This window comes from Rhineura floridana, chromosome 5 (genome assembly GCF_030035675.1).
Source record: "Rhineura floridana isolate rRhiFlo1 chromosome 5, rRhiFlo1.hap2, whole genome shotgun sequence".
NCBI classification, from domain to species: domain Eukaryota; kingdom Metazoa; phylum Chordata; class Lepidosauria; order Squamata; family Rhineuridae; genus Rhineura; species Rhineura floridana.
Genome location: NC_084484.1, coordinates 63697101 through 63722543, shown reverse-complemented (window position 1 = coordinate 63722543; position 25443 = coordinate 63697101). Strand labels below are relative to the sequence as shown.

Sequence of the window (25443 nt, the reverse complement as noted above, 5' to 3'; positions counted from 1 at the left end):
GTTTCAAGAAGATGGTTGCCCGAGAAATAATTTGGGTGCAGCTACCTAAGAGCTGATAGTTGAGGTTGCTATACCCCTTTTGGTGACATTGTCTAGCCATCACCAGGCATGCAGAAAACTGTGTGAACTTGGTGATGGATCTTTAGCAGTTATTGTGTTATCACAACTGGAAAGGGTGCTGCCATATTTGCAGTAATTGCTGCAAACTCTGGCCACAATCCCAATGTAGAGTTAAAGTGCACTTACAATTGAAAGCGATGCCAATCTGCATGTGTGCTAATTTTGTTGGGTTATTGCTTTCAATTGACAAAGTAGCTTTGATTTTTTAAAGCAGAAGTAGGCACCCTGTGTCTTCGAACCTCATTTTATACAGTCTCCAGTGCTTTCGAAGCTGCCTCATTCTTCCATCCCATTAGAGTTCATTCTTTTCTATTTCCTCTTTATTTTTTCTGGATTTGTATTTTCTTTCCATGTAGTTTTGGCTGTTTGATAAAAATGAATTTGTTTTTGTAAAACATTTTTCCTGATAATTTGGACATTGGGGGAAAAAGTTTTATGTCCTACATGTCTGAAAACAAAGTTATAGGCTTCTGCCATATATGTGTATATATTAGCACACGAATCAGAAAGGTACTACTTACATTTTCTTGCCAGAATAGTAACTATATTGGTCTGTTGAGCTAAAAAAAAAATTCCCGTCTGTCTGTCTGTACTTCCCCGAGAACCCCATCAAACCCAACAGAGCTTACTTCTCAAATTGATGGGAATTCTAATCTGAGGTAGCCATGGTGAAAAAATGAAGCAGGATGATCTTTATTCCTGAAGAAGTTAATCCAGAATTCTTGTATCTCTTTCCTCTGCCCATTGCTGTACTGTCATCTCTGACTGGTTACCCTAAAAGAAATGTGGCCCTTGACAGAAATAAAGCTTCCTATCTAAAGCATGGATGCCATAAGCACAATCGGCAAGATAACACTGCATGTAGGTGGCATAGTCAAAAATTTTACAGCTCGCTACCAGCAGATTTGAAGCTAAACCACACTGAGGTTGCCTATAATTGGTTGTAGAGAGAATGAAAATGGTAACATCTCATATCCTGTAGACTTGTGGTTTACTTATAAGAAAGCTAGCCATTATGAGTATTAAACTAGTTTTGTTTCTCCCCTAAAAACTATTGGGTGCTTTGTGTTCAAGTGCATGTTCATTGAAAGCCAGAGATTGAACCAATTCTCTCCTGTAAACATATTTATGATAGCAGTAAAGTGCTTCCAGCATAAAAGGCCAGCAGCATAAAAGTGCCAAGTTTGATGATGGGAGCCCTGTATAAGCCCTTTATTAGTGCCTATTCTATTTCACTGCATTTAAACAAGACAAACATTTTAATACAAATTGAGCCTCTATATGTTGGTGCAAATTAAGTTACTGTTGTTCTTTTAATGTAATGTCCAAAGATCAAGTGGTTCAAAAATTCACAAAATGGTACCCTTCAAATTCTAAAACACCCACTAAAGGTGTTCCTATTTGGGCAGAGCAATCCAAAGATGATGAGGGTGGGAGAATCAAAGTGGAGGAACTGCCAAATCCAATGTCCAACCTTGTGCTAGCAGCGTGGTGGATGGGTGGGGGTCTGTTTTTCTTTTTTGGATTTTCTTTTTGATTGGTTCTGTTGGGAAGGAAAACAATACACCAGTTCCAAGGCAATGTACTTATCACATTGCACATTTTTAAACAGTCAAAAGCTGTTCTGTTAAAAAAAGGCAATTTGTGAAAATCATACTGCATTATTATCTATCATAATGTGTTCAAAAAGCCATTTTTTAAACACTTGGCCTGTTCTTTTCAGATTTAAATGGTTTCCTACATGCTCCATTTTTCTTCACCTCCCCATCCAGCTGTAATCTTACTTGATTTCTTCTTTTAAGCAGGAGAATTACACCAAGCTTTGTCGTATTGTGTTCTGTCTAAAAAGCCCCATATGACCCCTTCTGCATTTAGACTTCAAACAAGAGTTCCATGCCGTTTATGCATTAGTGAGATGGTGCAGGGAAAGGTGCTTCATATTTTTAAGTTTCAAAAATGTAAGTGCTTTAGCCAATAATTACAACAAACTTTTCTAACTTAGCAATACTGCCTAGTGAGGGCCAAACTAGACATGCTAATGAAAGTGCAGCTGGTGTCCAAAACAACCTTATATCAAGTTCCCCTTCCTGTGCCCTTTACTGTGTAGTAATGGAAATGTGTGTGATGTGACATCATGTGGTGTATTCTTCCTGCCCATCCACTAGCAGCCAATCATATAGAGCAGCATGTGATGAAATGTGTGCAATGTTACGTACATAATAGCAGAACATTATGATGCATTTCCACTTACCCATCCTGGATCCTAAGTATCTCAGAGTTCTCCCTCTCTGAATGTTTTTCCTCCCAACAATTCTGTGAGGTAGGTTAGCCTAAGGTCACCCAGCAAGTTTGTTGATTAACAAGGATTTGAATATAGGTAGCTGTGTATATTAAGCTGGACCTCTGGTCCATCTGGCTATGTATTGCCTACTGACTGGTGGCAGCAGCTCTCCAGGGTTTCAGGAAGGTCTTCCAGCCCAACCTGGAGAGGCCAGGGACTCAACCTTGGACCTTCTGCATGCAAAACTGATGTTCTACAACTGAGCCATGGCTTGTTTCCCACGGTCCTAAAACTTATGTTGCACTACATAGCCACTGTTACAGCAGAAAGGAAACTAAACATAGTGATGCAGCCCTTGGTTCTATGTTGTCCTCTAACTTTACTCTCCAGCAGAGAGAATTAAATGCTGTGTTGTTAAATAAATGTATCAGTCTTTGTATGCTTTTCTATTATTAAGACAGGCTCTCTAAACTTGCTGGCTACATGCAAATGGTGAAATATCCCTAATTCATTATTAGGTCAAAAGCTGATGTGTACTGAAAGAATGTTCAAAATTCAATATAATGTAAGACATCACTGAACTACACTGTTCTAATTTGTGAGATACACTATAATTTAGGTGCTCGCAATGGGAAAGAACAAGCACTGCTTGATCAGTTCTGTCAAGTGAATTAAGGTCCTTACATGCTAGTTAATGAAACATGAACTTGCTTAACATTGACTGTACCGTAACTTTTTAATAAAAGTCCCTTCCATGGTACAAGTCTAAGGGTGCAATCTTAAACACACTTGCTTTGGAGTAAGCTCTATTGAACAGAGTGGTACTTTCCATAAAGTACAGTTATATAGATGCAACTGTAAATATCCAGGACTCATGGGTGAAGCTATTTGTCAGGCCCAAATTCTAACCATTTGTTTTGTCCTGTGCCTCTTCTTTCATACCAGAGGTGTGTTTTACAAGAGTGCTAACAAGCAACCTTTCAGCATGTTGAGAATAAAGTAAAAAACATAGCCATGAAATTAGGAGCCTCCGATGCAATGCAACTACTGTAGCCTAGGAGTCAGGTCCTGGCTTTAAATCTGTTTTATAAAAGTTAGGTCAACACAATTCTGGAATGGAGCTGGATAAAGCGTAAAAATATACCTGTTCCTATGTCCTATACTAAAGACCACTTTTATATCTTAAAAACCCAGCAATGGCTGCTATTGCCAAATCCTCTATTCTAAAGAAAGCTGCACTTAAAAAAAACACCCTAATCTTCCACGTACCACATCTGTGGTTGCACATGTCAAGCACAGAATGTATAGCCTTACTTTGACCATAAAGGTCTCTTAATTTTAGATTAGAATGTTGGTCTTTCTGACTTGTGATTGTTTCTTATGGGTCAGTTTAAACATAATTTCACTCCCATATCTCCAGGTATCATAGTAACTAGCATTCTTTTACAGGCATGGAGCTTACTAAAAACTACTGCAATGTTTCAGTTCCTAGCACCAGTGCTTCCTCTAATGTTTTTTTTAATTGAAAATAAACTCGTTGGGAAATAGTGTGTGTTTGGCAATTCCATCACAGCCTGAACATTTTATTTTAAAAACAAATTTAAGTTCCTGAACCTATCTAAAACAATGAATGTGTGTCTAGTTTTTCAAGTCATCAGCAGTCTTCACTTAGTGGGTCACATTAATGATTCCATCACCATTTTAGTTGTTGCTAAACCTTTAAGAAAGGTAGATAGTCAAATAAGAGAGCATAAGAGTGTCAAGGAAAAAGGAGGAATAAATACATTGGGCGGCATATCTGAATAGGTTAATTAAAAGCTAATGCCTTATGTTAACAATTTACCATATGCCTCCTTTAGGCAGGACTCTTGAGTCTCAACCTAGATATCTGTTTGGATCTAATGAAAGAGGTGAGTTATACACTCATGACTGACTTGTCCCATTGATTTCAGGGGTCTACTTGAAGCATGGATAAAAATGGCTCCAACCTGTTTGCTGAAGTTTCTCCTCTATGAAATGAACAAGACATTTAAGATTCTAAAATCAGTATAAGAGATCCTAAACAAAACACCATTCTTGTTTATATTTCACTTGATATGATAAGTGATTGTCCAAGTGCTGACAGTAAAAAATACAAATAAGTCTCTTGTTGGAAGTAGTAGCGCTTATAAATAGCAGCACACTGGTAGGCTGAAGATAAACCACTCCACAAACGGAAGGTCACAACTATTCATATTGCACCATGTTACTTTCCTTACGGGAAGTTCTCCGTACAATAATTTCCATTTAATTAAAGCTAGTCAGTATTCATTCTGCCGTGCAGAACCTACAGTAGAAGTCACTGATGTTTCCAGTGGCTATGGATTGCATAGCTGCTCTTCCGTGTTGTCTGTCAGAAGTCAGCTGCTGGCCAATTAGCCTGTAGAGTTGAGGAAAAAAATCAAAGCTTGCATTAGAATATGATTTCTGCAACACAGTGCTTTCTTTTTTAAACTGTAACCAGGGATAAGTACATGTCTAGTCAGTCCATCATGTTCTCCTGAGATTAATCTGTGTTATGTCTCACCAGGCAAATGAATTTTACATCATTAACTAGTTGTTCCTTCCGCTTGCTGGCTTTCCAGTTGCATCAATAATAACCACAGTGTCAGCACTCATGTGATTCCAGTGCCCTATGTCATAATATAATTTTAGAACTTACCAAAGCATTGTAGAAGCTAACTTAAAAGATGAGTAGAAGCTCAGTGAAGAGTTCAAGCTCTGCATGCAAGAGGCCCAGGTTCGATCCCTGGTATCTTCAGGCAGGGCAAGAAAGGGTATTTATCTATTGAAAATATTTTAGGCCACCTTTCTAGATAAGATACCCTAACTGGCAAACAAAAATATAAACACAGTTACTATAATTTGACATTATATTAAAAAGGGCTGTATCTAGCTAAGTTCTACTCAGAGCAGACCTGCTAAGATTAATAGACCTAAGTTAGACCCATTTTTATTTATTTATTTGTTTTATTATTTGATTTATATCCCAAGCTTCCTCCCAGCAGGAGCCCAGGGCAGCAAACAGAAACATAAAAAGACCTTAAAATCCATTAAAACAAAACAATGTTAAAAACATTTTTTAAACAAGCTTTAAAAACATCTTTTTTTTAACAAAAAAGGGTTAAAAACATTATTAAAGAAAACATATTAAAAGCAATTCCAACACAGATGCAGACTGGGATAGGTCTCAACTTAAAAGGCTCGTTGAAAGAGGAAAGTCTTCAAAAGGCACCAAAACGATAGCAGAGATGGCGCCTGCCTAATATTTAATGGGAGGGAATTCCACAGGGTAGGTGCCGCTACAATAAAGGTCCACTTCCTATATTGTGCAGAACGAACCTCCTGATAAAATGGTATCTGCAGGAGCCCCTCACCTGCAGAATGCAGTGATTGACTGGGTATATAAGGGGTAAGACAGTCTTTCAGGTATCCTGGTACCGAGCTATATAGGGCTTTGTACACGAAAACTCAAACCTTGAACTTGGCCCAGTAGCAAATGTGTCTACAATGACTAGTATTGGATATAACCCTTAATTAAAAAAAACACCCTCAAGAATAAATAACTAAAAGGAGGTTAGCCAGCACAAATGCTCACGGATGACCTGGCAGTACTGAATATTTTTAGAAAATAAATTAAACAAGTATTCATTATGAAGAGTTTAAGCTACCTATTTCTTCCGTTTTATTAACATACAGTAGCCATTAATATGCACGGTTCTTATATAAAATCACTAAAATAGTGGATAGAGTGGTAACCTGGCAGTGCCAAATTCACATCATGTTGTGTGCTACAGATTAACTTGAGCCACTCAGGGACACACAGTCTAAAGGTGAGCAGGCATGGAAGGGGGGGATGCAATGAAACCTTTCCTATGCTTCATTTGAGCCAGACTTCCTGGTAAATTTTATTCCATTAGATACCAGATAGTACACTGACAAGTACTATGATATCATGTGATAAGAAGGCCATGGTATCCTGTATCTGAATCCCACAAGGAGAACATTGATGTTATATAACAAATGTGTTATGCAAATGTCGCTAGCTGATTGCTAAAGGCCTTCTAATTTGCGTTGTTTTTCTTGCAAAACAGAATTTCTTATTTTTAATCATTACATTTTCATACCATCCTATAGTAGAAGTCTGAGGGCAGTTTATAAGAACATTAAAAGCACAAAAGATAATTAAGAGCAACAATAAATTAGCTAAAAACAATAGAAGGAACAATAAAATATGAGGGTTTTTTTGGCAGCAATCAGATGGCTAGTAACAGTGAAAGGAGGAAACCTGTTTGGAGACAGTTTAGGGCTAAGGCAGAGGTGGGGAACCTTTTCCAGCCTGAGGGTCACATGCTGTTCTGAGCAACTTTCTGAGGCCACATGCCAGTGGTGGGCAGGCCAGAGGCAAAAGTGGATTGGGCAACTAGTGTAAACGTTACCTTTGTACATTAAAGTAGTTTCTACACATACGTTTCTATCCTCCATTTAGATGAGTAAGAGACTTGTCAGAGCAAGAACACATTTCATACAGCAACAACAAGTGTGAAGCAAGGCTAGTAAGGGTTGTGACTTTCTCTAAATCAAGTCTACTACTAGAGCAGCAGGGGGAACTTTAGATTCAGTGGGTTTCTTAATCGGGGCGAAAGGGGAGGGGGATGTAGCTGGGAAAGTCTCAAGGGCCAGATCAGAAAGGCCTGGAGAGCTGTATTTGGTCCCCGGGCCTGAGGGTCCAGGCCCCTGGCCTATGGATATTAGTAAGGGAGAGAGAGCAGTGACAGTTTATAGGAGCTTCTGTGTTTGCTCTCACTTCTAGCCAAGGATACTAGCAAAGATGCAATCTGCTCCTCAGTCCTAAAATAATTGTGGTCACCAAGAAGACCAGGCTATAAGATGTTCTTGCTTAGTAATCTATAGCAAGAATATTTTCTTATAATTTCCAGCAGAGGAGTGGAAAACCTTGCTCTCCTACTGCAAGATTTCCTCGGGGAGGTGCGCACCAGTGGTGTGTGGGGCCAAGCACATAAACAAACACACACAGTTTGGCTTCCTCTCTTTGCACTGAGACAGAAAAGGCAGCAAGCTGGCCATACAGGAAGAGATCTTTTCCTGTCCTGCATCATCAACTCCCTTTGTTTTTTCATTGTGTGTTGAAAACAGGGAGTCCCTTTCACAGCGCACAAAGAAGAAATGCAGTGATTGTAGCAGGGCTAGGGATATGCTAGAGTTCCGCCCAATTTGGATTTGGTATTGAATTTTCCATTAATTTACTTATTCTCTATTGTTGCAGATTGGATTTTTATGTACTGTAGTGATTTTCCAGAGCTATTTCCAAAAACAGTTTTTTAAAAAAAAAAAACCTCTAAAATATTGCTATTTTAGGAACAATATCAATATTTCCTTTTGAAATATCCACATTTTCTTTCAAAATATTTCTATTTCCTTTAAAACAAATAAATATTCATATCAATATTATTTGCGAGAGGGAAAAAACAGATTGGTACAAGTAGCAGCAAGCGGACAAACAATGAACTTGAATTGATAATGGCCTGTTAGGCTGATGGGCTACTTTTGAACCAATACCAGCCAGCAGATCCCATCCCTTAATTAGACATGGAGGAAGAGATTGCTATGGAAAAGGAAGGAGGAGAGGGTGTGGCTAGGAAGAGTGCCAGGGGCACAATTAACATGCCTGGTGGGCCCATGATGCCCTACTGCTGCTCTTGTTCAAGCCTTGATTTAGATAAAATTACTCCAAACTGTGGACAGCTATAATGAAATCATCTTCATAACTTAAGTAAACTCTTGTAACAAAACCACTTGTTGGGAACTGTTATTAAATATGTTACGGGTTTGAAGGAGTTAATGGAATGCTTGGGAGTATGAGTGATGTAAGACTGCCAGGTGGGAGGGGGTGTGTGAGTGAGAGTTCTAAGGGAGGTCTGAATAAAAAGACAGTTGTTTTTGACAGATGGGAGTTTTGTTGTTGAGATGTGGAGTGGAAGGAGGGAGGTGGTGGTGTGGGAGCGAGTTGGGTGGAAAAGGGTGGATTACATATTAGTGAGAGGGGGTAAGACAGGTAGGGAAGCTAGGGACTATGCACCAATATGCTATTTAACATCTTGTCTTTTAATAAAGTTATTGTGTTCATTTAAATGCCTGGGTGTCTGCCTGGTCACATGTGCTACCATATCAGGGTTCTCTTCAGTTCCTGTACCTACATCCTATTGGGCTAACAGGGCACACCAGTGGGTCACCTTTTGGGTGGGACAAAAGGTGGAAGGGCTGACGCTCGTGGTGCAGAGAGTGTATCTGACCCAGGGTGAGGCAAGCCTCCCGCTGGGTGGGGATTTCCTGAACCAAGCGTGGGGTGTCAGGAGGGAGAATCCCTGGTGAAGGGCTGGTTCACGACAACCCTCAACAAGAGGAACTATTGCTTGAAACAAGGAACCTTTTTGCTAGGCTTTGATCATAGCAGCTTAAAATATTCTGGATTCTCATTACAATATTAAAGGGTTCAGGGAAGGCTTAAATTAAAATGTACAGTTGGTTTGGATTCCAAGCAGTTTGTCTCATTTTTCTCTTTACCTACTCTTTACCAACAGCTTTAAGCAAGTGTTTCACGGCCTCATGCTCTCCTATTTATTTGTTTTTCACCCAAGAAACTGGGTTAAATAGAGGCTGAACAAACTTATCTTGTTATCAGAGAAACCAGCATCGCTGCTAGTTCTTAATATAACATAACACTTTTCTGAGACTTATGTTTCATGAAATACTATACTGTGAAAAGAAGAATGAAGGAAGACTGAATTAAACTGAGCAATGGATATCTTAATCCTAAAAACCTAAACATTTGACTTAGTTATATCAAAGACATTCTATCATACTTAAGATAGGACATGTACTGAACATTTTAGTTCAGTAAAATTATTTCTACTGGAAACTGTATTTGACAAAATGTAGTTGATTCTAGTCTGTATAGTTATGGAAGCACAATAGTTTTTGAAATGATTGATTATAGGTAAGCACTGTTTTCCCCCAGGTCACATGCTGCATTAAATGCAAAATGCTTTTAAATGTTTTTTTCATAGCAGTTACTTTGGCTATATTATTTCACATTAATCTTGCAGATTATACTGATAGCACTGGCAGCTTCCAATAAGGATTTACGTTCTTCTCCAACATCAGCTGAATCATATGAATAGGAGAGAGAGAGGGAGAGAGAGGGGGAGAGAGAGAGAGGGGGAGAGGGGGAGGGAGGGGAGGGAGGGGAGGGGGAGAGGGGGAGGGAGGGGAGGGGGGAGAGGGAGAGGGGGAGAGGGAGGGGGGGGAGAGAGCGAGAGAGAGCGCAAAGAACAGTTCCCATACTATCTTAGGTCCATAGGGCCAGCTCTACCATTAGGCAAAATGAGAAAACTACCTCAGGTGGTAGATGCTGAGGTGGGTGGGGTGCCAGCGGAGAGCAGAGCTCTGCGTGTCACTCAGCCTATCTTGCAGCTCCTAAACTAGCCTGCTGGCTCAGGTACAATGGAGGACAGTCCTTTCACTAGTGAAGACAGAATAATAAACTACCCAGTTAACATCTGTACATGGGAATTGAGAGGGGGCATCAGACTTCAAAATGTCTTAGGGTGGCCTTGTTGATGTGGGCTCTTTAAACTTATAGAAATATTGTGCCCAAAAGGTTAAGGCGGAAATCCTACACATGCTTACTTAGGAATACATAAAAAATGAAAAATATATATTAGAAACCTCAGAAAGGATATTGTACAGCTGGAAAAGGCTCAGAAAAGGGCAAACAAAATGACCAAAGGGCTGACATAACTCCCCTATTAACGCTTTTTAGTTTAGAAAAGTGGCAAGAAGAGGGGGCATGATAGAGGTGCACACGACGGTGCATGGTGTGGAGAAAGTGGATAGGAAGTTTCTCTCTCTCATAAAACTAGAACCTGAGACCATCCAATGAAGCTGATGTGAGAAAATTCAGAACAAACAAAAAATACTTATTCACACAGCATGTAGTTAAAACGATGGAATTCATTCCAATAAGGGGTAGTGATGGCCAACAACTTAGATGGCTTTAAAAGAAGATTAAACATTTTAGGGGTCTGTATTCGGGGGCATTTGTTTGGTTGTATAATGTTGTTTTGATGCTGAAATACTATAAAAATATTAACAAAAAACCCTAAAGCAATAATAAATCATTTTTTCTTTTTCAATACATAACTAAATATAAAAGAGGATTAGGCAAATTCATGGAGGATAAAGCCAACAATGGCTACTAGCCATGATGGCTATGTTCTACCTCCACTGTCAGAGGCTGTATGCCTCTATATATCAGCTGCTGAGAATCACAAGAGAATGCACTCAGGTGCTGCTTACAGGCTTCCCATAGGCATCCGGTTGACCGTTGTGAGAACACGATGTTGGACTTGATGTGCCTTTGGCGTGAGCCAGCAGGGCTCTTCTTAAGTTCTTAAGTTCCACTGACCAAATTACCTTTAAAGAAATATACCCTAGACCACATTCAATTCAAGGTGCTTGCTTTGATGTTTTAATACTTAGCTGGGGCCAGGGCACCTTCGGAATAATAATCTGCTCTATGAATTTGCCCAGAAACTCAATTCTACTACTAAGACCCTTCTCGTATTCCCTGAGTTGTCTGAGACAAATGGGTAATGCATGAGACAGGACCCATTCCGTTGTGGTGCCCGTATTTTTGAACAGTTTACCTGGGAGGTCACTTGGCCCACTAACTGCTTGCAGGCGGTGATGAATATTTTATTCCAGCCTCTACAATACAGTACTTCTAGCTGCTGTTTTTTCTTTTCTGAATTGCTGTTCATTTTATTCTTTATTATTTTGATTTACAATCTGTAGTTAATGCTGTGCCACCTTGCCTATGCTTTTGTGCAGGATGGTAGGGTAAAATATTTTGAATAAATAAAATGGGGGGGGACACATCTTAATATTCTGTATGGTTATATACACAAAGAAGCTAAGCTAAGAAATGTTTTCTTATGGAGGCCATAATGCTGGAGATTCTTGTTCAACAGTAAAAAGTGTCAGGGTTGGTATTTTGTAGTTTAATATCTAAAATGTCTGGTAACAAGTGCAAAACTGAAAATTTTAAAAGTAAATAAATATACCATCCTGGGATTTGTCCAGATGATGGGAAATGTGGAAATGTTTTAATTAATAATACTGTTCCCAATGAGTTAAAAATTGCCCCCCTTAGTGGTAACCCTCCATAACCACCATTTGCTCGAGCCGCTATAATGTCATAGAACATTCAAACATCCAGGTAGCTGGATGGGGCAAAGAAGGGTCTCTCATATCTTCTGCGTGAGGGAGAGGAGAGAGAAAGATGGTAGAAGATTGGTCTAGATAGGAGAAAACCCTCACACAGGCCCTAGATACAAGCTGCATGTGCTGCAGAGAGACTGGAAAGCAGGACAGAAGCTAAGAGAGCTAAGTTGTCCATGTGTCCTACTTTATAGAGGACAATCCTCTGTTTGAAGGGCTGTCCAGTCTAACTCCAGTTTTAAAATAAGAAGGAAGAGCAGGGATCTTGAAATTGTCCATCAACAGTTAGTACCTTGACATCCCACTGAGCAGGTATACAGGTCACCTGTTCAGATTTCTATTTACATTATATTAATTCTTTTTAAATTTGCATATGCACATATAAATTAGCATATGCACATTTTATGCAAATATGTGTCCTCTTTTGTCCTTTTTTTTTGGTGATACAGAACTAAAGGGGGGGGAATCAGGCAAGGTCCTGGGGGACAAAATGCAGCTTGGTGCTCTTGCTGAATAGGTCTATGTTACACACATCAGTTAAAACAAACCAGCCAGATATCTTGCTTGCTATAGAATTCTTATTGGTAGAACATAGCCTCTGCTCGTACATGTAAATTCTGCATTTCTATTCAGTGCATTGAAGCCAAAGTATTAAACTATTTTTAGCTAAGAAACTGATGAAATGTACGCTGTCACAGCCTGTTAGTTGACTGGGTGAATATAGGTCACTGTCAGAGCTTAACACTTCAGTGCTTTCCTGGTGCTAAATAGCTTGGTTTGTTGTTATGTGCCTCCAAGTTGACTACGACTTATGGCGACCCTATGAATCAGCGACCTCCAAGAGCATCTGTTATGAACCACCCTGTTCAAATCTTGTAAGCTCAGGTCTGTGGCTTCCTTTATGGAATCAATCCATCTCTTGTTTGGCCTTCCTCTTTTTCTACTCCCTTCTGTTTTTCCCAGCATTGTTATCTTTTCTAATGAATCATGTCTTCTCATGATGTGTCCGTAGTATGATAACCTCAGTTTCATCATTTTAGCTTGGTAGACCCTCTCAACAGTTTGAGGTTAATCAGGCTGACCTGTTGGGAAGCCACAGGCACAAGACACATCTTTACATCTCTTTCAGACACACCAAAGGAGCCAAGGGACTATCCAAAATGCACATTTAAATGGTACAGTTACATGACAGGGGAAGATAAACATTAAACTTTAAGAACGCTGGCAATGTAAGTTAAGGATTTTAAGGGTTTTTTATGGTTTTAAGGTGGATTTAGTTTTACACTTTTTTATTTTTTGTACCTGCTACACTGATTCCCCCCCAAACCTCTACTATCACCACTTATCAGCCTTTATCTGGAAGCCAATTGTGAACCACCATGCATTTAAGTAAACTTTTTTTTTTTGCTTGCCATACACTTGGTGACAGGAGAGCCTAAGAGCTCAATCACACATGTCTACTTAAAATAAGTCTACTTGAGCTAACTGGGGCTTCTGTGTAAACAAGTATAAGATTGCAGTCTACAATACTTAACCTCACCGACCAGCCACCACAACACACTGAATTCAATTTGACTTCTGAATAGGTATGGTTAGGATTGCACAATAAGGCATTTGCTATTCTGTGGTTAAGTCAAATCCTACAAGTATCAAATGACCAAAAAAGAATCCATTTATGTAGGAAGAAACATGGGTGCACTAATTCATTCTCATGATTTGAAATAAGGAATGCACTTTTCTTTCCATTAGCTTCCTTTCTACTAGGCCTAATGTAGAGTTCCCATGAACAGATACATGCCTACCCAAATCTAAAACAGCCGCATGAAATTTAAGAGATAGAGAGGCAGAAAGGCTATAATGCCTCCTGACTGTTCCACTGTGACTCCTTGTCCAGCAGACAGCCTGTTTTGTTCCACTTATATCCCATCTTTTCTCCTGAGTTCAAGGTGACACAAAGAGTTTCCTCCCTCCCCTCTCCAACCTGCGAGACTATAGCTGGCTCAAGGTCACCCATTGTGCTTCGTGGCTGAATGGACATTTGAATCCTGATCTCCCAGCTCCTAGGTCTGACCATAGTCTATACCTAAGCCCTTTCCCTCCTGAACTGGCAGGGAGAAGGGAAGCTCTGGGGATACTCCGTATTTTATTTATTTATTTATTATACTTGTATACTGCCCCATAGCCAAAGCTCTCTGGGTGGTTTACAGTAACCTCTTCTCATTTGTTCCATGCTTGGGGGGAAAAAGAAGTCTCATTTTCATCATTCTTTACTTACACTGCTTAACAGGAGTCTGTATGCCAGGTTTTTAACTTTTTACTCAGATGCAAGCCACCAGGAGCTAATTTTTTTCTTCTGTGTTTGATAAAGGATTTCTGTCTCCTCCTCCATCCAGCTTAGTTACACCTAGTTAAACCTTTTAAAGGCAAGGGATTAGCATGAGTGTCAAGGGTCCCAGGATGACCCACATTAATGCCTGAAGAGAAAGTAGCATAGCTTGATTCATCTTTCCTAAATTCTGTGGGAGATGAAAGCTGGTGAGGAGAGGAGGAACTTATCTACAAAACACATCAGTTACCATCCCGTCAACCTTAAGCATTTTAAAGGCCCATTTATTTCAATGGCACAGATTCAAGCATGAGCCTGAATGGTACATTTTGTTAGGTTATTGGTGACTGTCATCAACTGTATATTTGTCATCACATGATAATTGTTCCCCTTATTTCATCCTAAGCAATTATCATTACATTATTGTGACAAAAATCAAAGTATGGGAAGCATAGAAAATGTTAAGAACATTTATTACTTTAAGCAGTGAAGAATGAAAACATTGCACTATAAGACTGAATGGCAAGAATTTTTGACCTACATACAGGTATTAATGAATCAACAGATGGAAAGCACCTATTAGTGTTATCTCTCTCTGCTTTTATATCTATGAAGATATGATTTCTGTTCTGAATTACAATGGTCCCAGCTCCTGTTATGGACAACGATTAGCAACGGGTGATTTTCTCTGAGTATGTGCATCCCTTGGCACAACAAAAGATGAATCCAACCAATTCAGTGTTGTAATGTTAGTAGGGAGAGTGCATCTGAACACATCTACATGAGGGACATGTACAGAACTTTGCTTGCGTATACAGACTGGGACAAACACTATTCTCTCTCTCTCTCTCTCTCTCACACACACACACACACACTCTCTCTCTCTCTCTCTCTCTCTCTCTCTCTCTTTTACTGTCAGGAAATGCACCAGCCATATTTCAGACGATAATCATCAATTACTTAACAAATGTAAAGGAGCAAGTAGTAAGATCAGCACTACTGAATAGCTACGTTGAGGAAACATTTGATATGCCTGTCCTTCATTTAAGTGCTTAAAATATGCTTTTTCCTCAACAGTGTTGTTCAAAACACAGTATTAACTATTTTCATTGTATCTCAGGTTTCACCCAAACACTGCACACTGCAGAATTCAATAATGTAAAAGATATACTCAGACTGCCCCCTTCCAATGAACAGTTACTCAGTTTTAAGTCCTGCAGAAATCAATCAGATTAAATATGATTAATTGTTCCCTGGAGCACAGTCGCTGTCTTTACTAGCTGTCAGCATCATACTGAACAGAAAATATAGCAAAGTGAAAGATACTCCCGCTTACTTGATTCATACGTACCAACTCTTGTCTAGAATCTGCTCTTTCTTTTAACAAATGATCCAGTAAGATTCCAGCAAAACCTGCCATTTGGTCAACACTTCTAGCACTGGAATGTGAACACCAGCTCCCAATGTTAATACAATAAAAAAATCCTACCTCTGATGTCAACGTTTGTACTTCTGTTTAAAATTCAATGAACTCCCAAATGTTGCATGTGTATTTCTTTATACTCAAAGAATGCAAATGTAATAGCAAAAAGCTGCTACGTATCCACCAGAAACTGTGTATGCTAGACACACAGTAAAACTAAATATGGTGGTCATTCTTTGTGGAAAGAAATTATGACACCAAAGCAATCTATGCTGTGGTAACATTCAGGCTGGATTACTGCAGTACACAATACATGGGGCTGTCTCTGAAAAGAGTTCAGAAATATCAAGTGATGCAGAAGAACACGGCTGCCAGATTGACTGGTATTGGCTATTAGGAATGTATTACTCCAGTGCTTTAAGAATATCACTGGTTCCCAGTTTGTTGGCAGGCACAATTTAAAGTGTTGGTTTTAATATTTAAAGCCTTGCCTAACCCAGAGCCTGACCATCTATAATACTATGTTTTCTCATATAAACCTGTCCACCAGTTTGGATCTCCCTGGCATGCCCTTCTCTGGGCTTATAGTGCTTTCCTTAGCAACAGGGTAAGCCTAGCTTCTAACTGGCTTTACAGCCAAAACAACAGACAGACAGACCTGCAAATCAAATGAATGTGGAGCTGTCAGTCTTTTTCCTTCCCTTATGCCTCAAGCATATCAATATTTTTAATTTATTTTATTTATGAATGTGCCATATACAAGTTCAGTTGTTGTCTTATCAAAAAAATTTAAAGGAAATTTTAATGTGCAAAATCATTGCAGGGAGTGGTGATATGACTGAAAGCCAGCCTAACATCACTGTGCACAGCCAGGTTTTTCTGAACATGCAGAACTAATGTTACTGAGTTTTTTTGGGGGGGAAGGTCAGAGCTCAATTCTGGAAAGAAACAGGTACATTAAACAGACTGCAGTCAGGGTGTTTTCAGAACAGTGTCACTGCTCTGAAAAGGTTATTTGTGCCCTGTCCAGGATGCAGTAGCATCAACTCAGTTTAATAGGAATGGCATCTATTTCCAGATTTTTCCTCTCTGGTTCGCTCTCTCTTATCCTGACATTTCGGTTTTCACAACAGTAATACTGGTAGGACTGCATCTGCTGATGAAAGGTGGATAGGCTAATAGGCTTTTGAGATTCTCATCATGCAGCTGTCTCATTTGGCCAGTGGATTGGGCTGATGGGAGTTGTAGTTCAAAAAAGTAACTTTTCCAAGCTCTACTTATCTGTGAGTGTATATGTGTATAAAAACTTCCAATGTTATTCTTATCATGAGAGTTATCTGAATCAAACATCAAAAATACCAAGAGCAGCACATTCTACTAGTATACAGTACACTGCTGTTCCGCCTCCCCATATTGGCCTCTGTTAAGATGATTAATGCTTTGTTCTTCTTGTCTTCAGAAAGTTTTTCCTGGTGATTACTTCAAGACATGTGAGGCAATGGAAACATGTTGGGCCAAATTTCAGCCTTAGCAGCTAAATATGCCCAATTTGTGGCACTCATCTATGGATCTAGGACTCTAGAGTGTTGATGCTTATGTACTGAATCCCAATTTATGGTGCAATTCCCTTTGTCTCAACAATTAAATGCATGCTTTGTGGGTCACACCTCTGGGCTTCTATGGTTTCCTTGCAGCTGTTCTTAAAAACTCCCACTTCCCACTCTTGCAAAAGGACTGCTTCTGCTTAAGCTCTGGGGTCATTAGAAGTTCTAACTGCAAATATATTCTTTACCCCTTACATCACAGTAGGCCACCTCCCAATAATCTCTTGGCACCACCCCACCATTCTGGGCACTTTAACAAAAAAAAGGAGTTTGCTCTCCAAACAAACAAAGCATGCTGCAAACAAACAAGGAATTCTTGATGGCACAATGCCCTTATGTGGAAAAACGGAGACCATTCATATGCAGTCAACAATGAATGCCTGAAGAATGAGTTTCCTCAGGGTTTTATGTCAATGTAGAAACTGCATGTGAAGCATTCTATGTTTGTCTGTGTGTTTTTGAAACCCTACCAAATTCCAAAGCAGGAACATTGTTGGCTTGGACATAGCTGTATTGTTACAACCTTGCAAAGCTTTTTCTTTTTCAGAACACCGAAATTATCACTTGAATGATTTACAGTGCATTTATTGTTTCCAGCATGTAAATAGGGCCCATTCAGCTACTTGCCAGAATCCCTCTTCAGTAATTGCTTTTCCCCCAAAGCTCCTTATTATGCTTTGCATAATTGCCATTACCAGCTTCTCATTATTATTATTATTATTAAAAAATTCTTTCTGGAGGCTTTTAAAAGTGGCTTTCGCTAACGCCCAATAATTCTGGATACTACCTATGCAAAAATATGTGCTTGAGTTACAGGAAACACCTTGAAAGATTATAAAGTTCACAATACAATTATACTGCAGAAGAAAGGGCAGAGAGGCTTCTCCCCACGGAATGGACTCCCTTGGGAAGGAGGGCAGGATACTAATTTAATTTATCATCATTATCTTCATCATCATCATTATAGCTCACATCTTTCAAGCACTTTAAAAAGTGTTATCTTGCATTACATTGAGTGGCCAAGGGTCCTATCTTGTTTGGCCACACTGCAGTGAAATAAATAAATGGTTGTCTGCTCACTGCTGCATCACAGCCAACACAGGTCCCTACAGATTGCCTTATTTGGAGGAACATTTTACACATTAGTGTTTTCAGAAAGTGCGACTCTGTAGCAGGAGCGGATTAAAGTAAAGGAAGGAAGGAAGCCAGAAAACTGCCAAGTATTTATTTGCAAGTGTTCAGGCAGATGTGGCCTGAAGGGCAAAATTCTCTTATCTGTAATTCATACTGCTTTGGTGGCTGAATGATATTCATACCAGGGAAGAACAGAAACAACTTTTAAATAGGTTATAACAGTTCACAATATAGAAAGATATAGCTCTATTTTTCTCAAATCATACTAAGGTGCAAAAGAATAGGAATATGCTGTATAATTCTTCTGCTGATTAATACTTTTGTCGGTGCTATGGCTCTCCAGATGTTGTTGGACTATAATAAATAAATAAAAACATCCATCAGCTCCCACAAGCATTAACCAATGTTCAGGGTTGCTAAATAATGCTAGATCAGAGTTTGGAAGAGGGGCAATTCTCAATCTCCCCTGTCCCATCCTCACCACTCCCCCAGAATGCCTCATTTTCAGAACTTACTGGCCTTGGCTCAACAGACTTTAGCTAAGCAGGGATGAAAGACTTAAACCAGTGCATCTCTGTCTGAGCCAGGACAAAATACTTCAGTCAGCATAACCCTAGCTGAGCTCAGATGGAAGTCCACCGATTCCAAACTCCACTCATCCTGGCGGATCTTGGGTTTAGATTGTTCCATAACACTGTAAATCCTATGCACGCTCCTGGGAGTAAGTCCCAATAAACTTAATGAAGCCTTCTTCTCTGTAGATGTGTGCAGGATTACTGTAAAAGTTGCAGCCCTAACTACAATCTTGCCTAAGCACACTAACTAGGGAACAAGTCCCACCGAGTTCAACGTGGCTCCTTCCTAAGTGTGCCTATAACTGCAGATTTCTAAATAAATATGCACAGAATTGGATTGTCAAGAGTCATAATTGGATCTACTGATGTTCTCTGTAGTGTGACATATTATAGCATAAGAATACTTTTTAAACAACATTGGGGTTCCAAAGCTCCCTTCCATGGTGGTGGAAATAATTATTTTTCAATTGTCTTCCCAGCAATTTTAATATATAGGTTCATTCTTGATCTGGGAGGAGAATCCCTTATTTGAGGCTCACAGCTTTATGTCTATATCAAAGTAGCATCTATATAAAATGAAGGTGCAGCCTTTAAAAACCCCTGCAAGTTTTTTAAAATATCCAAATTCCTCTCCACTCCCACAGTCCTTTACCCATAAAAACTTCTCCAATTCAAAATTAGTCTGCAAAAGTTACATATGCTAAAAAGCTTCATACCAAGCTTGCCAAGGTTAATTTGAAACTGTTGGGAAGCATTTGGATTTGTTTGTATTTAAAAGTCTGGGAGGATGTTGTTGTAGCAATAGGATGCATGTCTGTGCATCAGGCAGGAAGCTGAGGAACAAAAGTCTTCCCCAGGAGATTCCATGGATCATCCCCTTCCTTGTAAAAACAAGCTGATTCTGAAGGAAGTAGAACACAATCACCGGTTCTGTTGATTGAGAAAACCAGCTGAACTTTTACTCAAACACTATGTTTCTCAAAAGTCTTTGCTATGTATTTCAGATGATATTCTTCACAGAATTTATATACCACTTAATCATCTAAATGGTTCACATAAAATATAAAATATACATTAAAAATGTATGGCATTGCTCACAAATTCATACTAGATAATATTGTTTCTGGGAGTCAGTGTGGTATAGTGGTTAAGGTGTTGGACTATGACCTGGGAGACCAGGGTTTGAATCCCCACACAGCCATGAAGCTCACTGGGTGACCTTGGGCCAGTCACTGCCCCTCAGCCTCAGAGGATGGCAATAGTAAACCCCCGCTTACCATGAAAACCATATTCATAGGGTTACCATAAGTCAGAATCGACTTGAAGGCAGTCCATTTCATTTTCGATATTCTTTCCATGATAAATAAAATTTCATCAAATCTTTGCTTTTCTAAAGAACTTACCTTTAAAAACAAACATACAGATGAAACTGTACCCAAATGTTAACAGAGGGTCTGCACAAACACAAGGTCCCCTCCCTATCCCTCCTCTGGTTGCTTCATACCGTACACAGATATATTCTATCCTATGCTATACCACGTATACTAATGAATGGGGAAAGTGTCACAGGTTCTCCAGCAGCATAATTTTGTTTCCAAAAGGGGCTATCAGCCAAGTGTGAGTTTCACTAGTCATTCCAATAGGATCAGTATTTCTGTCTTTTGTAACTGATTTCTTTTCACCATCATTTCCCTCCTACTGTGGGCTCATCCATACTTCCATTTAATCTGTAATGCAAGCCCCTTGTGTCTCCATTAATTCACCCTCATCCATATGACATGGCCTGCCAACTGCTGCACTCCCTGGTTTTCTCCTAGCTAAATCTGGAGTTTCCCTACCCACAAACACTCGGAATAGTTCTGGGTAGAGAAACTCTGGACTTAGCTAGGAGAAAACTTGGGAGGGCAGCAGTTGGCGGAGCACATCATATGGATCAGGGTGTATTAATGGAAACACAAGGGGATTACCTTACAGATTAAATGGGAGAATGGATGAGCCCTTAGTTGCATCACTCTAACAGTATGGTCTTCAACCATTTAAGAAATAGATACAAATTAGTTTGCTTTTGCAGTACAGTACTGTTCAGAAAACTTCAACGTGTGGTCTGAGCTTTTTCTGAAGTACTTCAGGTTTATGCAAATACATACTTGGGCACAAGTCAGATTGAAACCTGTGGGAATTACTTCCTGTACAGCTTAGCTAGTTTCAGTCTGCCCTAGTCATTTATGGAGTCTTGTACACAGGCCCTTTTTCTCTTAAAACGAACTTTCGGCTTTTTTTCTAACCTCTATCTTAACTATTAGGTTGAAGACCATACTGTGCTCCTCACAATCAACTCTTTTATTTGGCTCAGTCTGCAATCCTATTCGCAGTAACTTATCTCTAAGTGAATGTGTACAGGACTGGGCTGCATGGCTGAGGGCTTAGGCTGAAATCCCTACCCCACTTACCTGGGAGTAAGTCTCACTGAATTCAACAGGACATATTTTTGAGCAGAGGAGTGGGAATTTTGAAGGACAGCTGTGTTTTAGTTCGCATCCTGTTTCAGAAAATGCAGATTAGGTGGGCTCATCTTTAAATGTGAACTGGTTCTAATTTCTCCCCCATATCTACTTCTGAGTAGACATGGTTAGGATTGTGCTGTAAATTCTGAAACATGTACAATCTAAACAGGCTGCTTTTGTTCAGGTGCAGAGTGCTTTCCCCTCACTATTGAATGCTGATTTGCATATAATACTGATTAGATTACTGCAAAAGCATTGTATGAGGAGCTGCCTTTGAAGAGGCGCTGGAATATTCAGTTGCTGCTATAGGACTCTTGACAAGCATATTTGAATCACGTGTTGCCAGAATCAAAAGGGTTACACAAGTTGCTTGACTGCTTCCCAGCCCATTTCAAAGGGCTAGCATTGACTTGTAAAGCTTTAAACAGGTTGGGATCCAGGTAACTGAAGAAGCACATTCTTTGTACCATCCTGCCTGTACCTTTAGTTCATCAACCAAAGCCTTTCTCTCTGTTCTGCCCTTGTTGATGGCAAAGCAGGTGACAACCAAACAGAGAGGCCTTTTGGCTGAGGCATCCATGTATATGGAATGACCTCACTAGAAAGGCTAGCCTGGTGCCAGATGAAGCCCTTTTTATTCTCAGGCTTTTAAGTTTTATGCATTTTTAGATTTTGCCAATGCTTGTTTTATAGTATGTTTTATCACTGTGCTCTTGAATCAGTTTTGCTGAAGGGTGGTATATAAATATGTTAAACAAGGTAGATAAATATATTACAGAGCAGCAAACCCAGGTATACCACCATGTACACTCAAGAAGTCGCAGCCAACCACCTGCACGTATGACACAGGCATGGTGACTGCATGCACACATCACATTTTAAGTGTGAAGACTTCAACCATCTTTGTCGTATATCTAAACAAAGCCAACATGCAAGGCAGTTGTTAGTAAACCACACACAGAAGCCTATGTGGCACCTCCAATTGCTGCCAGACAACTCTTGTAAGCCTGACAATGGCTACCCTGGTACACCCACCTGTGATGAATGGCTGATATATACCACTACCCAATTAGCTATCAGGTCATGTGATTTGCTTTTTCTTGCATCCTGATCTGAACTACGTTCAACTGACTTGCTCAAATGCAAATGGAAAACCAACCCAGCCTATTTGCCCAAAGGCTGGTGGTATGCATTTCATCCATCTTAAGATTTCACCAATGCCACTCACTTTAGACACTAAGGCTGAAACCTAATGCGTACTTACCAAGTGCTAGGACTCAGTGAAGGTTACTTCAGAGTAAGGACCTTGGTGCACACTACTATTAGAGTTTTAACAGGAGTTGCCGCCAGATACTTCTGCCAAGCAGCGTTTGGGGTTTGAGGTTCCTCCCTTTTTCCTCTTCTTCACCTTGTTAAGTGGAAAAGGTTGCAGGCTGGTGAACTCCAGACCACCATTCAAGCCTCAGGATATGGACATGAGAGGTCTCTGCAGATCATGCCCCTCTCCCCACACCCAGGTAGGTGCAACCATCTTCCCCCCTAACAAAATCTACCAGCAACTGCATCTACCAGCACTGGCAGATAAAGCTTAACCTACTGAATTTCCTTGCCTCTCACTATTTCCAACCGAACCACTTGGGGGAAAGGGAGAAGGGCAGCACTGGGAAGACACGGGGCTGGAGGGAAGTTTGGTTCTACCTGGGTGCCGAGGAGGGTTCGGGCGCCCCCTGGTGGCCTCATGCGGACTGGCTTCCTCGCCACTGAGCGGGTAGGAGAGGAGACTCATGGCCTCACCGCAGGCGTCTTCCACCTGGCGCACCTGCTCGCGGCTGAGGCGCTCCCGCCAGGCGTGGATAGCTTCGCGCGCGTCGCGGGCGGAGATAAGGAAAGGGCGCTCAGAGGAGTAAGCGGCGCCGCGGGTCATATTGAGCACGAAGTCCTCGAGGGCGAGCGGCGTAGGGAGATCCACGAAGCGCAGCAAGCGGCGCAACTCGGCGCGCGGCTCCAGCACCAGGTCCTCGTAGCGCAGCTGCGTGTACCGGGCACGTAGCCAGGCCGGGGTGCCGCGGGAGAAGAGCAAGTCGCGGAGCCAGGCCTGGCAGATGACCTCGAGGGCGCCGGCTAGGAAGAACTCGGCGCGGTGTTGCTGGTGCGCTCGGACGCCAGCGCCGGCTAGAGCCGCGGCGGCGTGGGGCAGCAGGAGTTGCCGGCGGGGGAGTCCCCGGGGCTCGGCGCGGTGCCGGCTCCGCAGCACCTGGATGCTCTCCCGAAGCAGCGCCTGCTTGGCCTTCAGGCGGGAGTTATGGACGGCGCGGGGATCGCGGAAAAGCTGGATGATGCGTAGGTCGAGCTCTGGGTCCCGCAGCAGCGGCAGGAGCACCCCCAGCTCCAGCAGCCTCACATCCTTGATCACCATCACCGGGTACTTACGGCACTCGGCCTCCAACTCCCGGAGCGCTCGCGGCGGGCAGCTCCGCTCGCAGGCGGCGCCGTCGACGAGGCCCACCTCATCGCGGGCCCGGGGCGCGTCGGGACACAGCGGCGCGGAGCAGATCACCTTGTTGGTCCGCCACCCGAAGATGCTAGCCGTGCTGAGGTTGCTGCCGGACTTGCCCCCGGAGACGGCGGGGAAGGGCGCAAGCGGGTCGCGGGGGGCCGGCGGCGCCGCGTAAAGGCGCAGCACCGAGAAGTCGCAGCGGAAGAGCGAGCGGATCATATCCCGGAGGGCGCCCTGCAGGCTCAGCGCGTCGCCCGGGTACAGCGCCTGCCACATATGCCACATGGGCTCGTACAGATAGAAAACGTCCGGGTGCTGGTTGAATAGTTCCCCCAGGAAGGACGAGCCGGTGCGCCAAGTGGCGTGCAAATAAATGTGCCGCTTCCCGCCTGCCCTACTCCCCGGGCCGGCCTCGAATCCAGTCCCAGTCTTGTTCCCTCCATGACTGGCTGCAGCTTCTGGCGGCGGGCGCTGCTCCTGCTGCTCTCCCCACGTCCAGTCCCCTAGCGCCTCCTCCAGGCTGGGGCAGTGGCGAGGCGGCAGCAACTCCTCGCCCGCGCGCCCCCTCCTGGCTCCGTAATCCAACATGTAGGACACCAGCAGCAGGAGCAGCAGCGTGTAGAGTACCAAGCCCAGGGCGAAGCCCCGGTGTTGCCAGCGCCATCTCCACCGCCGGCGGCTCTTCATGGCTCTCTGGCCACGCCTGGGTGAACTGCCCAGGCCACCGTCGCTGCTGCTGAGGCGGGTCTTTACCCGGGAGGCTCCTGCCTGTTTTAACAACAGGCACAAACTTGGAGAGGCGGAAGGAGGCGGCTGCGGCGGCCGCTCTTGCTTCTGCCTCCGCCGCCTGCCCAGCCTAGAAACACGCCCACATGCCGGCGAGAGAGAGAGTGAAAAGCGATAGCCCGCCTTTCTTTCAAGCCGAGCCTGCCGTCGCCCTTTGAGTCTTGGCACTGCTGTGGTCGGTCTGTAGCGCTCAGTAGGTGCCAAAACATAATTAGTTCATTTGCGTTCTAGCTCCGGAGAATGTCAAGACTGCTGTCCTTCGGAGTAAAACACAGCAAATTTGGTGAGACGTTTTCCCAGCCGATCGTGCATAGGATTGGGGCGAGTGTTGACATTGTTCCTGCATACTCAGTGTCATCACAAAGCATAAATGCAAAATCATTTAACATTCTTATAATATAAACTTAAGTTGCCTTTTTGCCAAACCATCCCAATGCCTTTGGAATGGAAACCAGCCCGAGTTTGTTGACATCTTACTGAACAGTTATCTGCATGTTTTCTCTTGGTATATCCCTGAAATGGAAATGGACTGCCTTCAAGTCAGTCCCGACTTATGGCGACCCTATAAATAGGGTGTTCATGGTAAGCGGTATTCAGAGGGGGTTTGCCATTGCCTCCCTCTGAGGATAGGCCTCCCCAGCTGGCTAGGGCCTGCTCAGCTTGCCACAGCTGCACAACCCAGCCCCTTCCTTGTCTGCAATTGGCAGCTGGGGGGCTACTGGGCTCCTTGGGACTATGCAGCTTGCCTACGGCTGCACAGGTGGCAGGGTACGTAACCCCTGAGCCACTCACTGTGGGGATGATCTTTAGCTGGCCCTTGACACCCAGGAGACACGAGTGGAGATTTGAAC

General features: G+C 42.1%; 1 protein-coding gene across 5 annotated transcripts; it reads right to left on the bottom strand.

Annotated features, from left to right (window-relative positions):
• Positions 1 to 1112: 1112 nt before the first annotated feature.
• Positions 1113 to 24670, bottom strand: CHST7 (carbohydrate sulfotransferase 7). Of its 5 annotated transcripts, none has more exons than XR_009762739.1 (3): positions 23008 to 24669; positions 22574 to 22717; positions 1113 to 4820 (listed from the first exon to the last, which is right to left on the bottom strand). XR_009762739.1 is itself a non-coding variant. In XM_061626975.1 (2 exons), the coding sequence occupies exons 1-2, from the start codon at positions 24491 to 24493 to the stop codon at positions 4816 to 4818; spliced, it is 1491 nt and encodes a 496-aa protein (XP_061482959.1). In that variant the 5' UTR covers positions 24494 to 24668; the 3' UTR covers positions 1115 to 4815. The 5 variants fall into 5 exon arrangements, 3 of the variants coding, with proteins under 3 accessions (XP_061482959.1, XP_061482958.1, XP_061482957.1); XR_009762740.1 differs by lacking the exon at positions 1113 to 4820 and adding an exon at positions 18523 to 18584; XM_061626975.1 differs by lacking the exon at positions 22574 to 22717 and having other exon boundaries at positions 1115 to 4820; positions 23008 to 24668.
• Positions 24671 to 25443: the final 773 nt, after the last annotated feature.